The 21,845-nt window shown below is 37.3% G+C and overlaps 4 protein-coding genes across 4 annotated transcripts; 3 read left to right on the plus strand and 1 right to left on the minus strand.

Annotated features, from left to right (window-relative positions):
- Nucleotides 1-70: 70 nt before the first annotated feature.
- On the minus strand, nt 71-2,777 carry LOC147275653 (gibberellin receptor GID1B-like). Its single transcript, XM_086254625.1, has 2 exons — nt 2,321-2,777; nt 71-1,593 (listed from the first exon to the last, which is right to left on the minus strand). The coding sequence occupies exons 1-2, from the start codon at nt 2,357-2,359 to the stop codon at nt 598-600; spliced, it is 1,035 nt and encodes a 344-aa protein (XP_086110751.1). The 5' UTR covers nt 2,360-2,777; the 3' UTR covers nt 71-597.
- A 12,910-nt stretch (nt 2,778-15,687) lies between these two features.
- Nucleotides 15,688-17,509, plus strand: LOC147275654 (protein VAPYRIN-LIKE-like). Its single transcript, XM_086254149.1, has one exon. The coding sequence runs from the start codon at nt 15,781-15,783 to the stop codon at nt 17,203-17,205; it is 1,425 nt and encodes a 474-aa protein (XP_086110275.1). The 5' UTR covers nt 15,688-15,780; the 3' UTR covers nt 17,206-17,509.
- Nucleotides 17,510-19,072: 1,563 nt separating this feature from the next.
- Nucleotides 19,073-19,807, plus strand: LOC147275655 (histone H2AX-like). Its single transcript, XM_086252773.1, has 2 exons — nt 19,073-19,321; nt 19,418-19,807. The coding sequence occupies exons 1-2, from the start codon at nt 19,118-19,120 to the stop codon at nt 19,637-19,639; spliced, it is 426 nt and encodes a 141-aa protein (XP_086108899.1). The 5' UTR covers nt 19,073-19,117; the 3' UTR covers nt 19,640-19,807.
- Nucleotides 19,808-20,739: 932 nt separating this feature from the next.
- Nucleotides 20,740-21,718, plus strand: LOC147275656 (histone H2AX-like). The gene is made up of 2 exons (XM_086255517.1): nt 20,740-21,021; nt 21,275-21,718. The coding sequence occupies exons 1-2, from the start codon at nt 20,830-20,832 to the stop codon at nt 21,494-21,496; spliced, it is 414 nt and encodes a 137-aa protein (XP_086111643.1). The 5' UTR covers nt 20,740-20,829; the 3' UTR covers nt 21,497-21,718.
- The last annotated feature ends 127 nt before the right edge of the window (nt 21,719-21,845 follow it).

Raw genomic sequence — 21,845 nt, forward strand, 5'->3', positions numbered from 1 at the left:
AAAGAACTATGACCTATGTGATGTTCATCAGTAAAGGAAGCAATGAAACAATAAGCCTGAAGCTAGAAACTGGAGATTAAAACACAAACCAAATCTTTATATTTAACCCTACACAACCACAAGGTATAACATTTATGTTCATAACAATAAGCATATGTTCCAGTCCACATTTTGAAATTAGTGCTTACAAGAAAATCGGTTTACTAAACAGATTGATGAACCACCAAACTTTACCCCTTACACTGTCCATCAATCATGGCCAGAAGTAAGCCCGGCCAAGCTTTTTATATATGGTGGTTCTGTCAAATTCCATACACGAGTTCTGATCCTTCTGAGCTGCTGAAGATGGTCTTCTTATCCGGCAATACGTTTATGCAACTTAGCAGACATAGACAACTATCCCCAGAACAAGGACAAACAGTTCCAAGGTAGGATAACTCTTAAATTACCACAACAAATGGTAAGCACAGTAAGTAAGAAGTAATACTAGACAATCTTACAACTACACACGATCGCTGCAAAAGAGGGGGAAGAACCCGAGTAAAATGTCAAGCTTTTGCTATGTATGGCTGTCTGTAGGTAAAGTTAAGTAGTCTATTAACAGTCAGGATTCACGAAGTTGTTCATCTCCTCCATGAGACAATAGAAATGCTCATTATTTGGCAGGAAGTAGAACCCGATTGTGGCCTTCTCTAGATAAAGGAGCTTTACATCCTGACCCGAATTCTTGAGCCCTTCAACATATGCCAACTGCCAATCTTGGACAAGATCCAAACCAGCCACAACAAGAAGACTTTTGGGAAACTTGAGCCCTTCAAGACTCTTATCCCTGGGACCAAATATATTACATGCTGGATGGTCTCTGTCTTCTCCTTCAGGAAGAAAGGCTCGCCAATACCAATCGCGGTCTTGAATTGTAACAAAGTACTTCCCATCTAATCTCTTCTCTGATTCTGTTCTCTTTTGCCCACCAAACATTGGGTGAAGAAGGATATTACCCAATACCTCAACTTCTGCTTCAGCTGCCCTGACTGCAACATGGTGAGCAATGTTGCCACCCGAACTATCTCCAGCAAGGTAAACATAAACCTTAGAATCCTTCCCACTCTGAAGCCATGTTCTTGACTTAACCCACTTGAGAGCTGCCCAGCCATCATCATATGCACAAGGATACCGATGTTCAGGTGATCGGCGGTAATTTACAGACACTACAACAGCCTTGCAGATGTTAACCATGCGGCGACAGAAAGTATCATAGATAGCACTATTGGCTGAAGAATGAGTGAAACTTCCACCATGGAAGAAAATTATAACAGGAACAATCTTGGTGGTGCTCAAGGGTTTCTCAAGATCCACAATGCCCCATTGAGCCTCATTTTCAGGGGCCAGTTGGTAAACTCGATTAAGGAGCCCAGTCCCTCTATCAACATGATCAAATGAGAAAACCCCATCAACTGGAATTGTATTGGCAGGGACTTTACGGTCAAGAAACTCTGCCAACTCGCGGTTGAAAGTTCCATCAGCCCGGCGGAGGAGATTGTAAGCTAGCTTGAAATTGGAGATTAGCACCCATGTATTAAGTGGAACGACCCTCTAGAAAAGGAAAAGAGATTAGATGGGCTACAACTTTAATCTATCAAAAAAGGCTTATTTTTTCAAAAGCCTAAAGTACAAAGAACCAGATTGGTCATATGCATATAGAAAAAAAAAACACCTACATACAGAAAAGAAATTACAAGTGTAAGCAAACAACGAAAACCCAAAAAAGCCAGCAGGAAATTAATGAAAGGAGTACGCAAAAGCAGTACAAAAGGGAAAAACAAGCAAGGATATGCCTATATTCACCTCAAGTACCTCCAAATCTTAGTGAAAAGCTCCAAGCTTTTGCACCAAATGAAACTCGAACTTATCAAACTTGTACTTTCCAGAACAAGAAACTTGATGCCGGATATGGAAGAAATAGAAAGAACTAAGAAAATCCAACAAAACCCACGAAGTATACCATCATATTTCTATGCACAAAACTTTAATAACTAAAGAGAATGATAGAAATGCCTTGAAAACAATTCAAACCCTCAAAGCCAAACCAAAAGGAAAAAAGAAAACAAGCTATACTTTGGCCCCAAATGAAACCCAAGTTCCCGAAAATGACCAGACCCAATATGACAATAACATACAAGTTTATCAAAGATAATGAGGACCCGTTAACCAAATCATCAATTTTTTTTTCCAGAAACGCAACACATATTGTGTGGAAAAAGCGAAAATTTAAGAAAAATAAGAAGGGTGAGTGAGGGACTAAAATTGACCAAGAGTGTACCTTGGATTCATTGAGGTTGACTTCATTACTACCAGCCATGACTCTCTCTTTATCTCTCTGTGGCTCTCAACAAGACACCAAAAGATTCAAACCCAGAAAGAGAGGCTAAAACCCAGCAATGATCTTGAGCAGAAGACCCCTTTTAATAATGGTCATAATAGAAAGTAGAGAAAAGGGTTAAACTTGGTTGGTTGAGACTTAGGAGAGAAACCAAAAGGACCAGTGGACTTGTGCCCTCTACGTAATCTTGGTCTTCTGCTGGTGGTGGGTTTGGGTTTGTATTTGTTCCTCTTCTTCTCTTTTATTTAGTTTTATCGCGGATTTTGATTCCTCGTTTTGGGTTTTCACTGAACAAGGAAGAGACACTTCTCTTTCTGAAATAAGGGAAGAGCAGAGACAGCTCAGACCACGCCAGCACAACAGAGAGAGAGAGAGAGAGAGAGAGAGAGAGAGAGAGAGCGTACGAAAACCAAATAAAAGAAAGAGAAAGATAGAGAGAGAGAGAGAGAGAGAGAGAGAGAGAGAGAGAGAGAGAGAGAGGTTGAGAGTCAAACGCAAAGGAACGACGGTGGTGGAGACGGAGACGAGAGAGACGACAAAGCAGGCGGCCGAATTAAACTGTTCACTGGGACCCACCAATTCTTTTTTCTATTTATTTTTTATTTTTCTTTGGCATATATTCTCCGATTTTCTATTGCCACCATTGGTGTATTCTCATTTCTCAATTTCTACTCCGTTTCTTTTTTTCTGCTACTATTTTTTTTTTTTTTTTTTTTGAGAGAGAGAGAGAGAGGGAGACGAGTGTGTGTGTGTGCGCGTTCTCTTTCTCTCTTGCGAATGGGTTAAAAAGGGTTGGAATGCCTACTGACAACTCTGTTTTGGCTTACATTGTATTTGTACTATTTTATTTATTTTTATATTTTTATCGTTTTTAATTATTACAAATTTTCAATTGGATATTAAAAAATCTCAAATGCATCAATAAGCATCATTACTCTTTGAATCAACTTTAATAATAGATTAAAAAATTTTTAAAATAATATTGTACCCACATTACCTAACTTTCAGTTACTTTCATTTTCATTTTTCAATCAATCAATTTTCATTTGATATCTTTTATTACACATTGCATATGCATAATTTTTTCATGTGACTTTTTAGTTTTTTAAATATGGTGTGTTTTTCTTCTTCTTTATTTGTCATTTACATTTTTATTTACATCATGTTATTAATTATTTTGCTATTTAGAAAAAGTTTCAAGGAAAATGTATATACAATTACTAAAATAGAACCTTGTGAGTAGTGAGTTGTGAATGCAAATTGTTCTTATTTGAATACAAAATTATAGAAAATGCCTAGTGCATTGCATAGAGACCAAATTTCTACTATGTTCCACACAATTCTGTTAATGATTAAATAATTGTACTAGAGTTAAGTCAAACTAGGTTATTTACTTTCATGATATCATTATATTCCCTTTTTTTTTTGCCATGAATTATATTCACTTGTTTTAAGAAAAAATTCATAATATTCGTTGAAAGAGTGCCTTCAATATAAACATGTTAGGTATTATGAAATTAATGGTAAAAAAAAAAGTATTATGAAATCAATTTTGTTGGGAAAACCAAGAAATAAAATTCAGAATTGAAAGTTATTTTTATTTTGAAAAAAGAAAATCTATGAAATTAGCCAAATTAACAAACATTAAAAAAATAAAAACAAAGACAAAAAAGGAGAGACAAAAGTTTTTGTATAGACAAATTATTTTATATAACAGATATATTGACATGTAATATAATTAATCTATGTATTATAATATGAATGAATATTATTAATATTATACTATACTAATATAAACACATCATTCAATTACCTTTATATATTAAATTAATTATATCATTATAATGGTATATCGGTTAATCTATAATTTTTCTCAAGTGCCGCCGCCGACGCCAAGCACATGGCGACAAAGGCTTCCGTCCCGACTCTTTTGCCAAACTACCTTAATGAAATTACAAACCTACCCTTTTCCCGTCCGCCAAAACCCGAACCTGTCATTGAGGACGACACTGTTTTGTCCGGTAGTGGAAGGCGCGTGACGACATGTTTTTTGTCAGAGCCTGAGGGGACTATTGGGGAGGCCCTTTTTCGTGTAATTAAAAATAAAAACAAAATTATTTATAACGTGGGCTTTGAGTTTTGTCGTATTACCCGGAGCCTGTTCTATCCTCATCGTGGGCTACGGACACGTGGCGAGTGCGCATCGCTCACGTTTTATGGTGGGACCCTTATCCAGGGGCCTTATTCCTAAAACAAGTTGATACGATGAACTTTGTGGTGGACCCCCTGAAGCCCCCGTGATGGCCACTAAACCATGTGAAGCTTGCCACGTGGACCTCATGGTTGGCTTTTAGGAGATGATTGATTAGATATTCCCTGTGACATTTGATGTGGCACACTTTGGTAGATCTCCACCGTTGGTTTTATTGAGTTTTTTAATCAAATGGTTTTTAGGTTTTATTGTTTTTTTTTTTTTTTTTTTCTGTTGCAAGTTGTAACCCACGCGTTGAGTCATGGACCACGGTGGTGCAGGAGAAAAAATTAGACAATAAAAGGAGGTGATGGTAGTTGGACACTTTTTAAAAAAACCCTTTGGTTTTTTCTTAGACCATTAGTCATTGCCGTTGGTTTTTATAAGATTCTTCCAATATTATACTTATTCTTGTGAAACTAGAAAAATGTTTTTTCACAAGACATGTTAGGTTCATAAATTGTAGATAATAAACTATAAAAATACAAATTTGAAAGTTGTTCGGTTGTTTCTAGAGTATAGTGTTAGTTTGATATAGATATTGTTTCTCAAATTTGGTGGTTATCTAATATAGTTTTAAATTTATGATTTTAATAGGTCATATGTTTCAACTTCTAGATCTTTCATTTTTTTTTTTTGGTTAATCTAATAAATTGATAATCATCATATCAACTACTAATAACAACCTTTATCTTAGTTTTTTTCTTAGAAAAATTTTATCAACTACTAATTCTTATATAAATGTATGGCTTAGATTAACAAATTAATAACATAATTTGAAGAAAGAACATCATTCCATCCAAATAGTAAAGACATAAAGCACAATAAACAAGGAACACATCAAGAACATTTCTTTTCAATCGCAGACCAAATTTTGTTGGTGAGTGAAACCTACAATGCAATTGCAACAACATACATATAAATATATCTTAAATGGCCAACTGGCTGTCTACAATGGCCACTCCCAATAGCAACACGTACCCAGAAGCTTCCGAGAGCTTGCAAGCTAGGGAGTGTGTGAGCATTCACACCCAAGTGGTTTTTCTTGAAGCCCACAAAATTAAACAACAGTCCAAACAAACCCCATTATGTAAATTTATGAAAGAATATTATTACTGTTATTATTATTATTATTATTATTATTATTTATTATTCAGTGCTTTGCTTTTGTATATTTGGATGCATACGTTGTCGTATATGAGAGGTGGCTAAGCATGTGCCACGCCCCACTCAAAACACACAAACTCTACCAAACACAGTGCCGTGTGGCTCACACTTTTCTCTTTTTCTTTGGCTTCCCTTTTTCTCTCTTTGAAAACTTGGAGGTGTGTGTCGGCCTGAGAGAGTTATCTTCCCCTATTTATTAGTCTGCTCTCTCTCTCTCTCTCTCTCTCTCTTTTGGGAGTTTGATTTTTCTACTAACGTGCGGCCCACATTGGGTTTGGCCTTTTGTGCATTAGGTCAACAACTAGGAACAGATTTTGGCTTCTTGTGTGGATTGGGTCAATCCCACTAAATGTGATCAATTCAATTATTTTGAAATTTTGTGTTCCATTGTGAATCCGAAAAAAAAAAATCCAAAACAAAACAATTACACGTGTTTTAAATGAAAGGGCTGAGATATTCAAATTCTGATCTAAATCTGTTCAAAGTTTGATACTCATAACTTAGAATGGATTGGTTTGATTTCTTTTAATATACATTGATTGAGTTGAATCTATAATCTCATAAATTAGGATGGTCAAAACTTAATAAACATGGGTTTTAAGCAATTGTATATAGTCCAAGTTTATCTTAAATTGTATACCATATTTTGAAAATGATTTATATATAAGTGTTTTTCTCACATACAATCTAACAATAAACTATTATATATATATATAATTTATCAGGCTCCTTCTATTAAAACATATCTCAATATAAATAAGTTGAGGTATATCTCAATAAAAGGAGCCTATATAATTCATAATAAACCTCTCTAATCATATCACATAGCACTGTTGTAAATTTACATTTACAATGTTTACCTTTTCAATGGATACAAAGACAAAAAGAAAGCCATGTACAATGAATGAAGGCCTTTGGAAGAGTACGTAGTTATTCGTGATTAAAACAAAGACACCAGCTTAGAATAAGAATGTACATTGTATGTGAAGCCTAGGGTGATTACTGATTAGATTCCCTTTTTAAGTAAAACAAGCATCATGTGTGTGTGTGAGTGTCTAAATGCATCTTCTCCAATTTTCAAGCCACAAAGCTTAAAAAGGTCATGGTCCTCACGGACCATGCTTTATTTGTTAGGTAATACTAAATTGTTAATAAAGCATCAATTTTATTGGGTAGAGTAAAGAGGCCAATGGCCCAAAGCAAGATTAGCATGACACTAGCTCACAAGTCACAACTAATTTTTTTTATTTTTCTTCGCATATTTATATTTATAATGTGATAAGAAATAAGAAAATTATATGGTAATTGCCAAAGGCGTATTTTTTAAGAAACTCAATTATTTATTTTGTAGGAGACCCATTTCTGTTTTGTAAGAGGCCCAAGAAACAATTATTACAACTATAAAACAACAAAAAATTATACTTTTTTTTTTCTTAAACTATGAGTGTGTACTGTGTACAAAAGTAATAATTATTTGATATGACTATCACATTTTATTTGGTATTAATCACCTGACACGTGTATATTTATTAATATTATAAATTTATTATTCACATATATTATAATATACTGATTAATAACTCAACATAATGGTTTACAGTATTACTAAAAAATTTCTCGTAAAAAAGGGTCTTAGTCAAAATTTATAGATTTTGTCCATACCTCAAAACTCATAACGGGTCTTGAATAAGTTTGGCAACAATTATAGTCGAGAACATTTTTCCGTATTAGTCTTTACCCACATCTTCTCTAATAATGCTCCAATCATTCCTAATTTATTTCTTTGCTAAGATTTTAACTATAAGCAATTGTAAATATCATGAACCTTAATCTCGATATCGTTCATAGTAATTATAAATTTGTTCTCGTATCATACTCTTTTCTTTTTTTTGGCCATGCGTATCATACTCTTTTCATACATGAATTTTTGTAGGCAAGTGGTTATGGTCCTTATGGAATATAAATATATAATGTAGGGTGAAGGTTGACATAATGTCTCTATGTCGCGAAAGAATAATTAGATGACTAGAGCATGTGTTAGTTAGCCAAATTGGTTTTTATTTATTAGTCATTAGCTTCAACTTACAAAGAACCCTTCATTAAAAAAAAAATACATGGAACCTATAAAAAAAAAAGAAAAAAAATATAGAAAGAAAGTTTGGATACTTATCATAATTTATTAGTTGTTAGTATTTATAATTAATAAAATAAATAAATAAAAATAACCCACTTGGTCATTGGATAGGAATCATAGGATTATATGTATGAGCATACATTCATATTATTTTGAAAAATAAAATTTATTAAGATGGACGTTATTAAGAAAATAATTATGAAAATAGTTGACTTCTCCTTTTAAGGTGCTTTTACATTACAATGGTAAGGCAGTGTTCCCCGACGTCGCATCACAAAATTGGTAACATGGACAGCTCTTACAAACTCACAAACTCACAAACTCTTCCTCCAAGGATAATATATTTGTCAATGTTGGATTAAAATTTGTTTATCTAATTATATTAATTATAGGAGAGGATTGAGTCAGACCAAACATAATTAAATTACACAAAATTGGCATTGAATTTTCCAATTCAATAGCAATAAAAAAATGATGTGATCAAGGGTGATGATGATGACATGGATGGCGAACTGATGAAACGAAAAAAATAACAAAGAAAACGACTATGGCAATTGGCAACGATGATGTGGTTCCCTACATTGAGTACAAGGATTGTGTGTGTGCACGTTTTACGTTTACATGCAATATTGTGGAGAGAGACAATCTCAGCCAATTTTGTGGGAGACCCACAAACAATCTACCTTGAATTGGATCAATCTTTTCTTAAAGTTTGAGAATATATACTTGCTTTTGATCGATGAGCAATCCCCATTTTTAGAAATATCCAAAATTAGATTGCATTAGTGCAAAAAGAGAACGCTAATAACCCCCCAAAATATAAAGGACACTACTTGGGTCATCCCTCCCCTCAAAATAATAATTTCGGTAATGTTGGCACATGATCGGAACCGTTCACTTTTTAGATCACCTATTATAGATCATTTCTGCAAAAAATCAACTCAATCAGAAATCGTTTGATTATATAACTGTTGTTGATTAAATATAAAAAATTAACGGTTTGGTCAAAAAATCACTCTTTAATTGAAAATCATCAATTTTTCCTACTTAATTGACAACAGTTATATAACCAAACGATTTCCGATTGATTTGATTTTTTGTAGAGATGATCTATAATAGGTGATCTAAAAAGTGAACGGTTCCGATGATGCGCTGACATTACCGAAATTGTTATTTTGAGGGGAGGTGTGACCTTGGGGTACCCCCAAGGGTGACCCAAATATTTTCCAAATATAAATAGAAGATATTAATTGTGTTTCTTACTACCTTAGTTTTAGATATACGGAGGTTTGTTTGGGTTTTTTTGGTTTGGCTAGGAATAGCACTATAGAAGATGTGAATAGATTCTGAAAAAAGGTAAAGGGAAAAAGGTATGGGTCGCTTTGGTAATAGGAACAGAGAAGCAAAATAAGCTTTAGTTTATTTGTGTCAAATACAAGTATAAACAAGTATGAGTTTTCTATAAATTTCACTATATGTGCTTTTTTTTCCTAACTTGTGGATAAGGTAGTAGTCCTACAAGCAAGGCCTTGGATTGCTTGGCCAAAAAAAAAAAAAAAAAAGGCCTTGGATTGGTTCTAGTTTTAACTTTTACAAGTACACAACATTAGTCTTCCTCTTCATTCTTCAACACGGCTGCCAGGGCCGGGGGGGCAGGGGGGTTTGGGGTTCTATTTAGACCACCCAAAATCACTTAGTTGACTACCCTATTAATTTTTTGCCCCATTTTGCCCATCACCCCTTCAATTTTGGTCGGCCACCCCTCCCCTTCGCCCAATCTCCCTTATCTCTCTCTCTTCCCTCTCTCTGCCATCTTCTCTCTCTCCCCTCTGTCTGCCTCCCTCCCTCACCGAACCACCATGGGTGGCCGGTGCGACCCTATAGACCTCCAAATCGGGGGTCGCGCCGGCCACCCATGGTCCGGTGAGGGAGGGAGGCAGACATAGGGGAAAGAGAGAAGATGACAGAGAGGGAAGAGAGAGAGAAGGGAGATCGGGCGAAGGGGAGGGGTGGCTGGGTTGCGCCGGCGATGGGGAAGGGTGGGGTCGACCGGCGAAGGGGAGGGGTGGGGTCGCGCCGTGCGGTGGGAGGGGTGGCCAGTCAAAATTGGAGGGGTGAGTTTTTTTATGTAGGGGCAAAAAATTAATGGGGTGGTCAATTCAGTGGTTTTGGGTGGTCTGAATAGCCCCCCCTTCTTCAACTTGAAGGAACCATATGTAACATATGCTCATTGGGCTCAAGCTCTCAGCATTAGTGCCATTGGGCAATTCCGATTGAAAAGAAAGGGTTGAGTTAAAGGATTCATAGTATTGTAATTCTAATGTAACTCTGACTCTTTGTATTCATACCTCTATATAATAAACTGTCTTTGGTGGGTATCAAAGACTGTTTTCCTAAAACATTTGTGTTATATGGTATTGAGATTTTCAATCTGCAATCAGCACGACAATATATGCAATCAAAATATAGAGAGCTAGATGGGCTTTAACTCATCCCAATTTTTTTTTTTAATTAAAAAAAAACCCATGTTAGTATGTTACTGATAACTAAGCCCAGCCCATTGATATGTTCATGTCCTTCCCCACAACTCATTATCTAAATATCTTGTCCTTTTGTACACCTTAGCCCTCTTTTATGTCTTATGGGCTTTGGGTCTCTTTTGTGAAGTTGCAGCCGACACACACAAAACAGAAAAGAAAAGAAAACACACCACTCTTCGATCGTTCTCTCTCTGCGCTGAGCCCTAATGGCTTCTTCAGCACAGCATAAGCCAACCAAAAATTTGAAGGTAATCCCGACCTTATCATCCTCAAACTGACAAGAGCTTGAGAATATAGCTACCGACTTTTCCACATTATTTGCTTGTAGGCTTCACATGTCATGTTTTCTTGTATATCCACCATTATCTTATTCCCAAAGTGTACATATATTAAGTAGAAGGGTTTGCGTCCATACTGCAACTTAAACAGCAAAGAAACTGAATTTGTTGAATCCAGTTTCTAGAATGTTATATCTGAGCATCCAAAAATATAAGCGCAAAGGCACCTTTTTACATGAAATTGAGATAACATGCAATATACAGGGCCTCACAAGATAGCGTTGATATGGGGAAAGAGACGTATCAGTAACAGTCGACCATCGCATACTTTTGGCATGAATGTTCTTCTGGACTTTCCACCCTCTGTCCACATTGTATATTCTAATGTAGCTATCCTGCAAAGAACATGCATTTGTACAACAACTAAAGTTAACCTATAGCATCACTAACAATCACTGCATTTGAGATATAAATTGTAACTTCAAGTTCAAATTTTTTCCAAGTCATAACTGAGGAACAACACAAGTTACAAAACCATCTTTCTTCTTCTTCTTTTTTTCCCCATAGGTTTTATCAGCAAACCATATGAACTCGATAAAAATAGATGTCATGGTGGTCATCATACGTACTCCCAATTTTCCAAATTTAGTTTGAAGTGCCAGCAGTACGTACGTAAACATGTTACCTGAAACCCGGCAATGAAAACTGTGAGACATATGCTCGGCTAGGCATTTGGTCGACAAGCACAGGACCATTCACCGGCAAATATCTACTTAGAACATGCCAGCATCCTGACCGTGGAAATGGGCAGGTCCCGCCTCCTGGGTCCAACTTGGCTAAGCCTCTCATGGGGCTCTGATCTTAACTTTGTGAGCTGGGCTACTTCATGGTCTAAACTATGCAATGGTGTGTTGGATCTTTGTAACATACATCTTAGTTTAAGCCCATAAGCAATATGATTTTGCAGAACACATTATAAGAACTTACAATGTCGTTGAACCTTGACAACACTCAAAAAAGCGCCCCAATCATGTTAATTTATAAGAACAACCAATTAAGTACATGTTCCACCAACAATCTTGTTCCCATTTCAGCATACATAAAGTATGTTTAATTGTCTGCTGCCTCCGAATGCCAAGTTTGCAGCTATTTACTAATTCAGCAAATTTGAGAGAGCATAGGGACTCGATCGCCTGCTAAAGAAGGATCTGGCGATATGTTGACAAACATCAAGGACTTTGAATCCCCTCCTAAATATGGTTGTTTATACCTGCTAAAGAATGAGAGGTTATTAAAACATAATTGTCACACAATAGAATACCCAAATAACAGATAGTTGAAAGAAATCATTATACCTGCAGGACTTTGGTGAGCGGCCGGTGAGTTTCTACAAGAAACATAAAGCTTATTTTCGCTCAAATCACGTATGACATTGCCCAAATTGTGTAGACTAAATAGCCTCTTTGATAGACAAGTTAGCAAAATAGATAATACAAGTACACACATCTTAGGGAGATTTAAAAAAAACAAATACCTTAGTTTCATCCAATTGCTCCAGTCCGTGACACTCATTACCAGCGAGATCTATGAGGTTTAAGACCCCCTCGACTCGTTCTTCACGGTTCTAATAAAGCATGTCAGCAGATAACATAGAACAAACAAGCATGAAAGAAAGCTAATTAAGCACACTATCATCACCTGATGCTTGCCATATATAGTCAAACAACACAAAAAATGCCTTATGAGAGATTGCTCAATTATTTTTGTCTTCGCAACAGACCTAATACATCAAATAGCAACAAAAATTCATTGAATTTCTCTCAAGTCATTTATTAAGAACTAGCATTGTGTGTACGTGACATGTCTATGTACAAGTACTCTATAATGTTCCCGCATACAGAAGCATCTATAAGCAAAAAGTTAAAAAATTACCTCTTATTCTTATCAATATAAAAAAAAAAGATGTTCTTTCTGAGGTATACCTTCTCTTTGTAGCTTGGTCTATTAAATAATAAAATTCATCTTCATTCTTGAATAACAATTCGGCGAGACTAGATATGTAAAAATACCCATGTATGTCCTCTCTTATAGTGCACTTTTTTCTAGAAATTTCGTCGCATAACAAATCAAATACATGCGTCAGATGTATCTAAGCATTGAGACATGTATATATTTAAAAGGAGAAATGTACGTTATAACTTGCAACTGTAACACAGATGAAAAACAAGGTATAGTACCTTCAAGGTGTATTTCCAGCCCTGGGCTTGAAGAGATTGTCTAGTTTTGAGTATCTGCTAGCTTCAAAGAAGGAGGTATCAAAACCTTTTTGGTCCCCCCATCATGGTATAGGTTTTACCATAGCCTGTTTGACCGTATGCAAACCTAGCTACAAGAAGGGAGCCAATATTCTTTTTAGTACATGTCTTTCCCAGTGTGAAAGCTAATTCACCAAAGAGGTATAAGCAGTACTATAAATGGTTTAAAATACAGAAGATGTAATCCAATAATGCATTTACATAAAAAGAAGAAAGGATAAGCAGAACATTGACAGCAAGTTGCTAGCATTAAAAACACATACCACAAGACTTAAGACACCATGTAACTGATCCAATTTAGCTATTATGTACAAAGACATATTCTAGTGCAGACAAACATGCACCTTATAGCCATCTAGCGCACTCTGTACGTACCATCGATCTATGATATTTCACCAAAAACATCCTCCTGTGATGCTTCAGAATTAAACACTTTGGATGGGAAATACTACTGCTCAAATCTATTACTTGAAGGAGTATGAATAAGATTATGAGCCTACTGCACAAAAGAATTGTGGTCAAGTGGCAGCCTATTACAACAAACTTAGGCAACTAGTTATAACTTATAACAGGAACCATTTGACCAAAAAAAAAAAAAGTGTTATAACAGGAACCAGAATTTTATCAGGGCGATTCAGTATCTTTATAGAGTGACTGTTATCACAGGAAACTCCAAGAGTAAGATGGACCAATTCAAGCTTAAAATGTTGGATGCTCTTGAGAGGTGCCAAAAATAAAAAAAGTACTAATATGCTGCTTCAAACATGAGTCTCTTCCCCATTGTAATTTGTAACTTCAGAAACAATACTTGAGCCAAAAATTACTATATCATTAGAAAGAAAAAACATGAAATGAAACAATAAAGAACAACCATGATGACACTAATTTGTCATATAAATTATAACAATTGGCATGGTTCAATAAATAAAATAAACAAGGATGTCTTTTTCTGGACAGAAAGCATCCAATTAGTGGTCCATTTTATATATTTTTCTCTCTTGATGGGTGGCCCATAAGAAATGACAGCATCTTATTAGATTTAATATATAAGTCAATTAAATTAGCGGCATTTCTCATTAGACAAAGGGCAATGATTGTCACTTATGTTTATGGAGCCCATGTTAAAATGTCGACCCTCAACAAGTCTGCAAGAACAGGTGACTTGATATATTTCTGTACTCTTTTATATGCAGCCCCAATTACTTTCAATGCTCATCGGATGCCTACTTATGCTGCAATCAAGATGACCTCTAGTAAGCTAGCATTTTTTGTCTTCACAGACTGTATCAATTTGAAATATATATTTGGTTTCTTTTTAAAACATTCTAGTTACCATTTTAACTAAGCTCATTGGATATTTACACACACACACACACCCAAAACTACAATACAGATGAAGTTCTTACATAAGAAGGCAATTCAATAATGTTTCATTGCAAGAGTAATTCACTGTCTGCAAAATTTATAGAGGCCAAGCTGTGCAACTCAAATATGTATATGCTGCTAGCTCCTAAGGTATGAGCTTGAGGCTTGAGAATCTGAGAAATAGTAGATTGATTTAGGTTGATCACCCCATCCCCTTCTAATATAGTACACCATCTCTTGGTGGATCATTTACCACTTGCCACTTCAAAAGCACCAAATTCATTTACCACTGCAAAATTTTATATAGCACCAAATTCTGCCCATTCAAAAGCTCGCATTACAATCTACATTTAGTGCTGAAGAATAAATTAAAAAATATTCTCAGATGAGTCAGATCCCATTTCACAATGATATATTTGTTTTCAGTCATATGCCATAAAATACTATTTCCCTAGTTGAACATCTTTATCAGCTGCGCGCCTAAACTTGATGGATCTCACCTAAGAATCTTAAACAAAATAATTTGACTTTTGTGGAGATTTTATCAGAAAATGGAGCTACTAGGAAACCACACAAACCACACCACAACATTTTATATAGCACCAAATTCATTTACCACTGCAAAATTTTATATAGCACCAAATTCTGCCCATTCAAAAACTCGCACTACAATTTACATTTAGTGCTAAAGAATAAACTAAAAAATATTTTCAGATGAGTCAGAATTCATTTCACAATGATATGTTTGTTTTCAATCAAATGCCATAAGATACTATTTTCCTAATTGAACATCATTATCAGCTGCGCGCCTAAACTTGATGGATCTCACCTAAAAATCTTAAACAAAATGATCTGACTTTTGTGGAGATTTTATCAGAAAATGGAGCTACTAGGAAACCACACAAACCACACCACAACATCACCACTTGGTCAGGAAGTTGAAGTTTCAACACGAACAAATGCACGAGACGTACCTCAATGTCTCCCCCTTAATGTTTCATGCTTTCATATTCAAACAAAGCCATACAACGACTCTCTCATTGTCCAAGTCCCCCACCTCTCAATTTCGCACCAAACCTAAAGCAAGCATTAAACTAATCCATTAATTAATCACGTCTACAATAAACAATCAAACGCGCACACACACCAAAAAAATATTAAAACTTTTGAACGAAAAGGAAAGGAAAAGATCCCCACACCACGCCACACCACGTCCCAGCGGCCCCACCTCACCATTTTCATCTTCTTGGCATTTTAATTCACTTGAGTACCATTTTCCCATCAAACCAAACACACAATCCAAATTTTCCCGAGAAAAAGCTTTCCAAGAAGCCAAAAGGGGTTTTCACCATGGACAGACTGGTGAAGCCAGACGTGAAAGAAGTGGAGCTCAACTTCAAGAGAGACCAGAAGTGCAGCACAACGTTCAGGCTAAGCAACCTAATGCACACCATGTCTGTAGCAGTGTCTTTAACCACCACAAAATCTCTCTTTTCCTTCACCCAACCCTTCTCTATAATCCCACCTCTCTCTTCTTCATCATACACCCTCCTCCTCTCTAAGTCGTCCGATCAACCACCTCTCCCTCTCACCGTCCCCCATGACGTCATCAACGTCAAAGCCTCCATGCTCCCCACCGGCAAGGCCCATCAGGACGATCTCCGCCGTCTGTTTTCGAGGCCGGGGCCCCACGTTTTCAGGGACGCCACCATACCCATCTCCTTTGTGGGTCCACATGTGGTTGAGTTTCTAATTTCTCAGCACACCCAGATCTCCACCCAGATCTCAGAATTCAATTCCTTCTTCAACAAAGCTATTTCTGGGTGCTCTGCATCTGAGCTAACAGCGTTGCTCAAACCCGCCATAGCTTCTGGGAACCCCAATTTGGTCTCGGACCTGATTGACGCAGGTGGCGATGCGAATCATAGAGATTCGGATTCTGGGTCTTTGTTATCTCTGGCCGTTCGAACCGGAAACATTGAAATTGTGAAGGCTCTGATAGCCTCTGGCTGTGAAATTAATAATTCGGTCGACTTGGTTATACACGACGCGGCGGCGATGAACCAGGTCGATTTGTTTCAGATTTTGTGCAGTAGTTTCGCCGAAATCGACGTGAATTGGGTCGATTCGGATTGCCGGACTCCGATTCATATCGCGGCGGCGCGCGGCCACGTTGAGATGGTGAAGTTTTGTATTTCGGTTGGAGGCAATGCCGAGGTTTCGGACTGTACTGGTTCGACTCCGCTTCACTGCGCTGCGGAGAAGGGTCATTTGGAGGTCGTGAAGTGTTTGTTGAATTGCTCCAATGTCAAGTACGTTGTCACAAAAGATGGGAAGACAGCTTTTGACCTCGCAGCCGATAACGGGCACTCGCATTTGCTCGGTTTGCTCCGTTTCGACGACTTTCTGCTCCGGGCGGCTAGATTGGACGACGTGCATGGCTTGAAGAGTTGCCTTGCGGAAGGGGCAGAGGTGAATGGGAGGGACCAAAATAGTTGGACCCCTTTGCATTGGGCTGCATTCAAAGGCAGGATTGAGTGTGTGAAGGTGCTGCTTAACCATGGTGCTCTAGTTGAAGCTGTTGATGATGCTGGCTACACGCCGCTGCATTGCGCGGTGGAGGCAGGGCATGTGCAGGTTGCTCTGCTGTTGATTTCTCACGGAGCTCGAGCCAATTTGAAGAGTTTGGAGGGCATTGTTCCTATCAATTTGGACCGTTTCAAGAACCACCCTGCTCTTGTTCATCCTCTGTGTCATGAAAAGGAGCGAGCTTGAATGGAAGATGTGGAAGACTCAGTCTGGTTGTTGAAGTTTCTTGTTGTATGTCACTCAGAATCTGTATATAGTTTTTGTTAATTTCTAGGTCTATGTGTAATGTGGATGGTCAATTGGTGATGGTGATGAGTTTGAATGGTTGGGGCAGGGAGAGATGAGAGCTTGTGTCTCCCCTCCACAACCAATGTGTAAGTCCCACTTCAAGAGGACCCAGATGGCCTTTGAAGCTTCAGTCTCATACTCTCATGTATACTACGAGGATCGAGTTTAGTAGCAGAAAAAATGAACTGAGATTTTTACAGTAGTTGATGCTTGTTTTGTTCCATATATCATTCATGTTTGCAAAATGCTTCCTATCCCACTATTCTTGAAGTAATCCAAGTATGAAACAACAATGGTGTGTAACAACAATGCTTGATATATTGTGTAATACAAGTGGTTGATCCAGTTACTCTGCAAACCATAAGTAAAAGTTCAGGATTAAGTGGAACATTGTGTTCTTCATCAAGTCCATGACATAAAGACCAGGTTCCAAATTGAGACCTCCAATTTTTCTGGTCTTAGTTTATGCAACGGCGGATCCATAAATTTATCCTTGTGGGGGCATGATTAACTTAAATTGCTTAGTGGGTTTCACACTCTTCCCTTTAGCCTATGAACTACTTTTTTCAGACATGCATTTAATCAAAAAAATGTTCCTCTGTCTCTTAAAGAAAGACCACTTAAAGTTTAATGAGCAATTAACGTCTTTAATTTGTAAGTAGATTCGCTACTAAGTTTATGGTATTGATTGGAAGTTTATCTATGATATGGAGAGCATATTTCGTACAAACATATTGAATAGTAAGACAATCTATATCCTAACGGTGAAAAAGTGAATTCGTCAATATTTAAGGGTTAAAAATTATTTTAAAAATGTGTTTTTATAATATATAAATACAACGGTATGATATAATTTTTAATTGATTGGACTAAGAGTTATCATACATTAAAGAAGGGTCATGCAAATTGCAAAGCAGCTAACTATGTTATGGTGGGAGATCAATTTAATTAAATATCTTGGAAGGGAATTTCATTTCAGGTCAAAACCATTTCATTAGGATTCAACTATGTGAGCCAACAATTGGTCTACATTGTAACACATCCATCAACAACCAACAATATGAAGCAGTAGGCCTTGTTGGGCATATGGAAAGAATGCCTATCCCAAGTTTGATAACGAAAAAAAATTGCCAAAAGCTTATAACTTGCATCATGCATGGCAACTGAACTTCCCCCGAAATTATAAGATGGTCGCTAATATATAATTGTAATTAAACTAATATATATACTAATATATAGAGTATATACGTATACATAATAAGTATAATATAATATAAAGCAATTGGGTCATTCCACCACCAAGAATTTATAATGAATTCAACTGAATTTGAAACGTACCAGCCACCATAAGGAATGTGACATTTGAACTAAACTTTCTCTAGAAGAACAATATGATGCAAGAGGAACATCATATTGACGAAATTTGGGTTGGGCTTCATCTACCGTAGGTGGGCCAGCATATTTTTGTTTGTGTTTTTTTTTTGGTCGAAAGCATATTTTTGTTTGCTAAAGCAAGCTCAACCTCAATCCACAAAGCCCAATCCGAACCACGAGCTCCAAAACGGCGACGTTACGAATTCGACAAATCCAAATGAATTTCAGTTCCCGCCCTCAAAATATTTAAAATCCACCAAAACTTCCCTCCACTGCCACGTTGGCGATCCGCGTGAAACCAAAGCTGACCAATCACAACGCTCTATCCCACCTACATTTCCTTCTATATAAACCCACAGAGCCCCGGACCTCACAAAAACTCACCAATTCCTTCAAACCCGAACTGAAATTCTTGAGAAATTTCGAAATTGCCACCATGAGCTCGACCACAGCTACAACCACCCAAGCCGGCAGGGGCAAGCCCAGGGCCTCCAAGTCCGTCTCAAGGTCCCAGAAAGCCGGCCTTCAATTCCCGGTCGGCCGAATCGCCCGGTTCCTCAAAACCGGCCGATATGCTAAGCGTGTCGGCGGTGGCTCTCCGGTCTACCTCTCCGCCGTACTCGAATACCTAGCTGCTGAGGTACGTCGTCGTTTCAAGAGACTTTTGGTGTTTTTTCTTTTGTGGGTGATTTGTTTGGTTGTTCGCTAAGTGTTTGATTTATGGTGTTGGGTTCAGGTTTTGGAGTTGGCAGGAAATGCTGCAAGGGACAACAAGAAGAACAGGATCAGCCCGAGGCACATTCAGCTTGCGGTGCGAAATGACGAGGAGTTTACGAAGCTTTTGGGGTCTGTGACGATTGCCAATGGAGGTGTTCTGCCCAATATTCATCAGAACTTGCTGCCTAAGAAGAATGGGAAAGCCAAGGGCGAGATTGGGTCAGCCTCTCAGGAGTTTTAGGATTCATAGATTTGTTTTTTGGGGAAAAATTAAGTAAATTGAGCTCCTTGTTAGGTTTGATGGGTAGTTTGTATTGAAGTAGCTCTCATAAATTTGTAAAGCTTTTGGTTACAGAAATGTTACTCAGCTGTATTCGTGGTCAATCTCTAATGCAAATCTTAATTTCAATTCTGGGGTTTTATTTTTATTTTGTTAAACTTTTTATAATCCTTAAATTTGAATTTGGAAATGGTGCCCAATTTTTTTATTGAACTGGTAAAATGGAAGAACATATTATACATGTTGAAGGTGTGAAGTAAAAATCTCCATTGCGAGCCTTTAAATTTTTCATTTGGTAAGGTTTGGTTGAAAAAAAAATTGCAGTGGGAAAGAAATTAAGAATAAAGTAAACTTAGAGTGCGCTCAAATGGAGATTAAAAGAAACATAGTTGGGTTTAATGAAAATTTAGGACTTATAGATCTTATTAGTCCAATGGAAAAAATTGAGAGAGCAACGTGCCTTAAGTATATAAATTCCTTGAGTGAAATACTTAGCTTCAGAATTTTTTAAGCAGTTTAGTCTTTAACAATTTAATAGTGACGGAAAGCAAAACGCAAAAGCAATTTGATACTTCATGAAATTTCACCTTTTCCACATTCTATGAAATAATTTTGAAGTTGAATAGTGGATAGTGATTGCCCTCAGTTTATAGAACCTCTGTGCATTTATCATTGAAGGAGAGCCTGGAGAGGTGTTTTGTGAGTTGTGTGAATGACAATTGCACTTACTCTTAGTGGGCCAATCATAAAGGTCTGACTAGCCCAGCTAATTGGGTTTCCAAATGGGCCAAGCCCAAGTATCATGGGTGTAATTAAGAGAACAAGGCCTACCTTTGTGAGAAACTTTGAACTTTGATTCTACGTCCAAAAACTTTCCAGCTCCCCTCGTCCTATAAAACTTTCCCTCTTTTTTCAGTTTCCTGAAATCTTTTTTTCCACGCTGGCAATCCGCGACTACTCTAATCAACCAATCAGAACCAAGCACCCCTTTCACTTCCCACCGCCCTTGATTACGATATATACCACCCTCTTCCCCTTAGCCTTTCAGAACACCAGACACCTACAAGGCTACAAAAGACACCAGCGCACACTCCATCTCCTCTCAATTTTCTCTGCTAGGGTTTCCCAAATTCAATCCCAATTCGAAAGCCATGAGCTCTCCGGCCAAAGGAGGCAGAGGCAAGCCCAAAGCATCCAAATCCGTGTCGAGGTCTGCGAAGGCCGGCCTTCAATTCCCCGTCGGCCGTATCTCTCGCTTTCTGAAAGCAGGCAAATACGCCAAGCGAGTTGGTGGTGGTGCGCCGGTCTATCTCGCCGCTGTACTCGAGTATCTTACTGCTGAGGTTTGTGTTCGATTCGCTTCTTTTCGATCTTTCTTTTGTTGATTCTCGTGGTTGTTTAGTTTGTGAGAAAATGCGGGAATAGAATTGTTTGGATCATTTTTATCGGAGATGACATTTGATCGGAGGGTGAAAAGAAATTAGTGTTTTAATTATTTAATTTTCTTATTTATTCGATTCTTCTTTCTGTTTGTTTTGTGAGAAAATTTACGGTTCAAACATAGATTCTGAAGCATGTGTTTTGATTGGTTTACAGGTACTTGAGCTTGCTGGCAATGCCGCAAGGGACAACAAGAAGAACCGAATAAATCCAAGGCATATTCAGCTGGCTGTGCGTAACGATGAGGAACTGACAAAGCTTTTGGGATCTGTCACCATTGCTAATGGTGGTGTTTTGCCAAACATTCATCAGAATCTGTTGCCGAGGAAGATTGGTAAAGAGAAGGGTGACATTGGATCCGCGTCGCAAGAGTTTTAGGGTTGTTTGTCTGAGTTTAAAGTCTGGGACTAATTGGTTGTAACTTGTAAACACAAATTTTGGGGATGTTTAATTAAATACAGAATCATCATAGAATAATTTTGGTTTGTTTGTCATAATTTTTCTGCAGAGTGATATTGATTAAGGGTTTTTGTTAATTATCTGTGAATTGTGACTTTTTAGACAAGCAATGGAATATATGGTACTTTTTTTTTTTTTTGGCTTAATTATCGATTTACCATCCAAAACTGTAACTCATTCCTACTTTACCACCTGAAAGTTTTTTTGTCCCAGATTACCACCTGTAACTTACATTCGTGTCCCATTTTACCTTGTTCCGTCAACAATT

Source organism: Dryas octopetala, chromosome 8, assembly GCF_963921425.1.
Source record: "Dryas octopetala chromosome 8, drDryOcto1.1, whole genome shotgun sequence".
Taxonomy (NCBI): Eukaryota; Viridiplantae; Streptophyta; class Magnoliopsida; order Rosales; family Rosaceae; genus Dryas; species Dryas octopetala.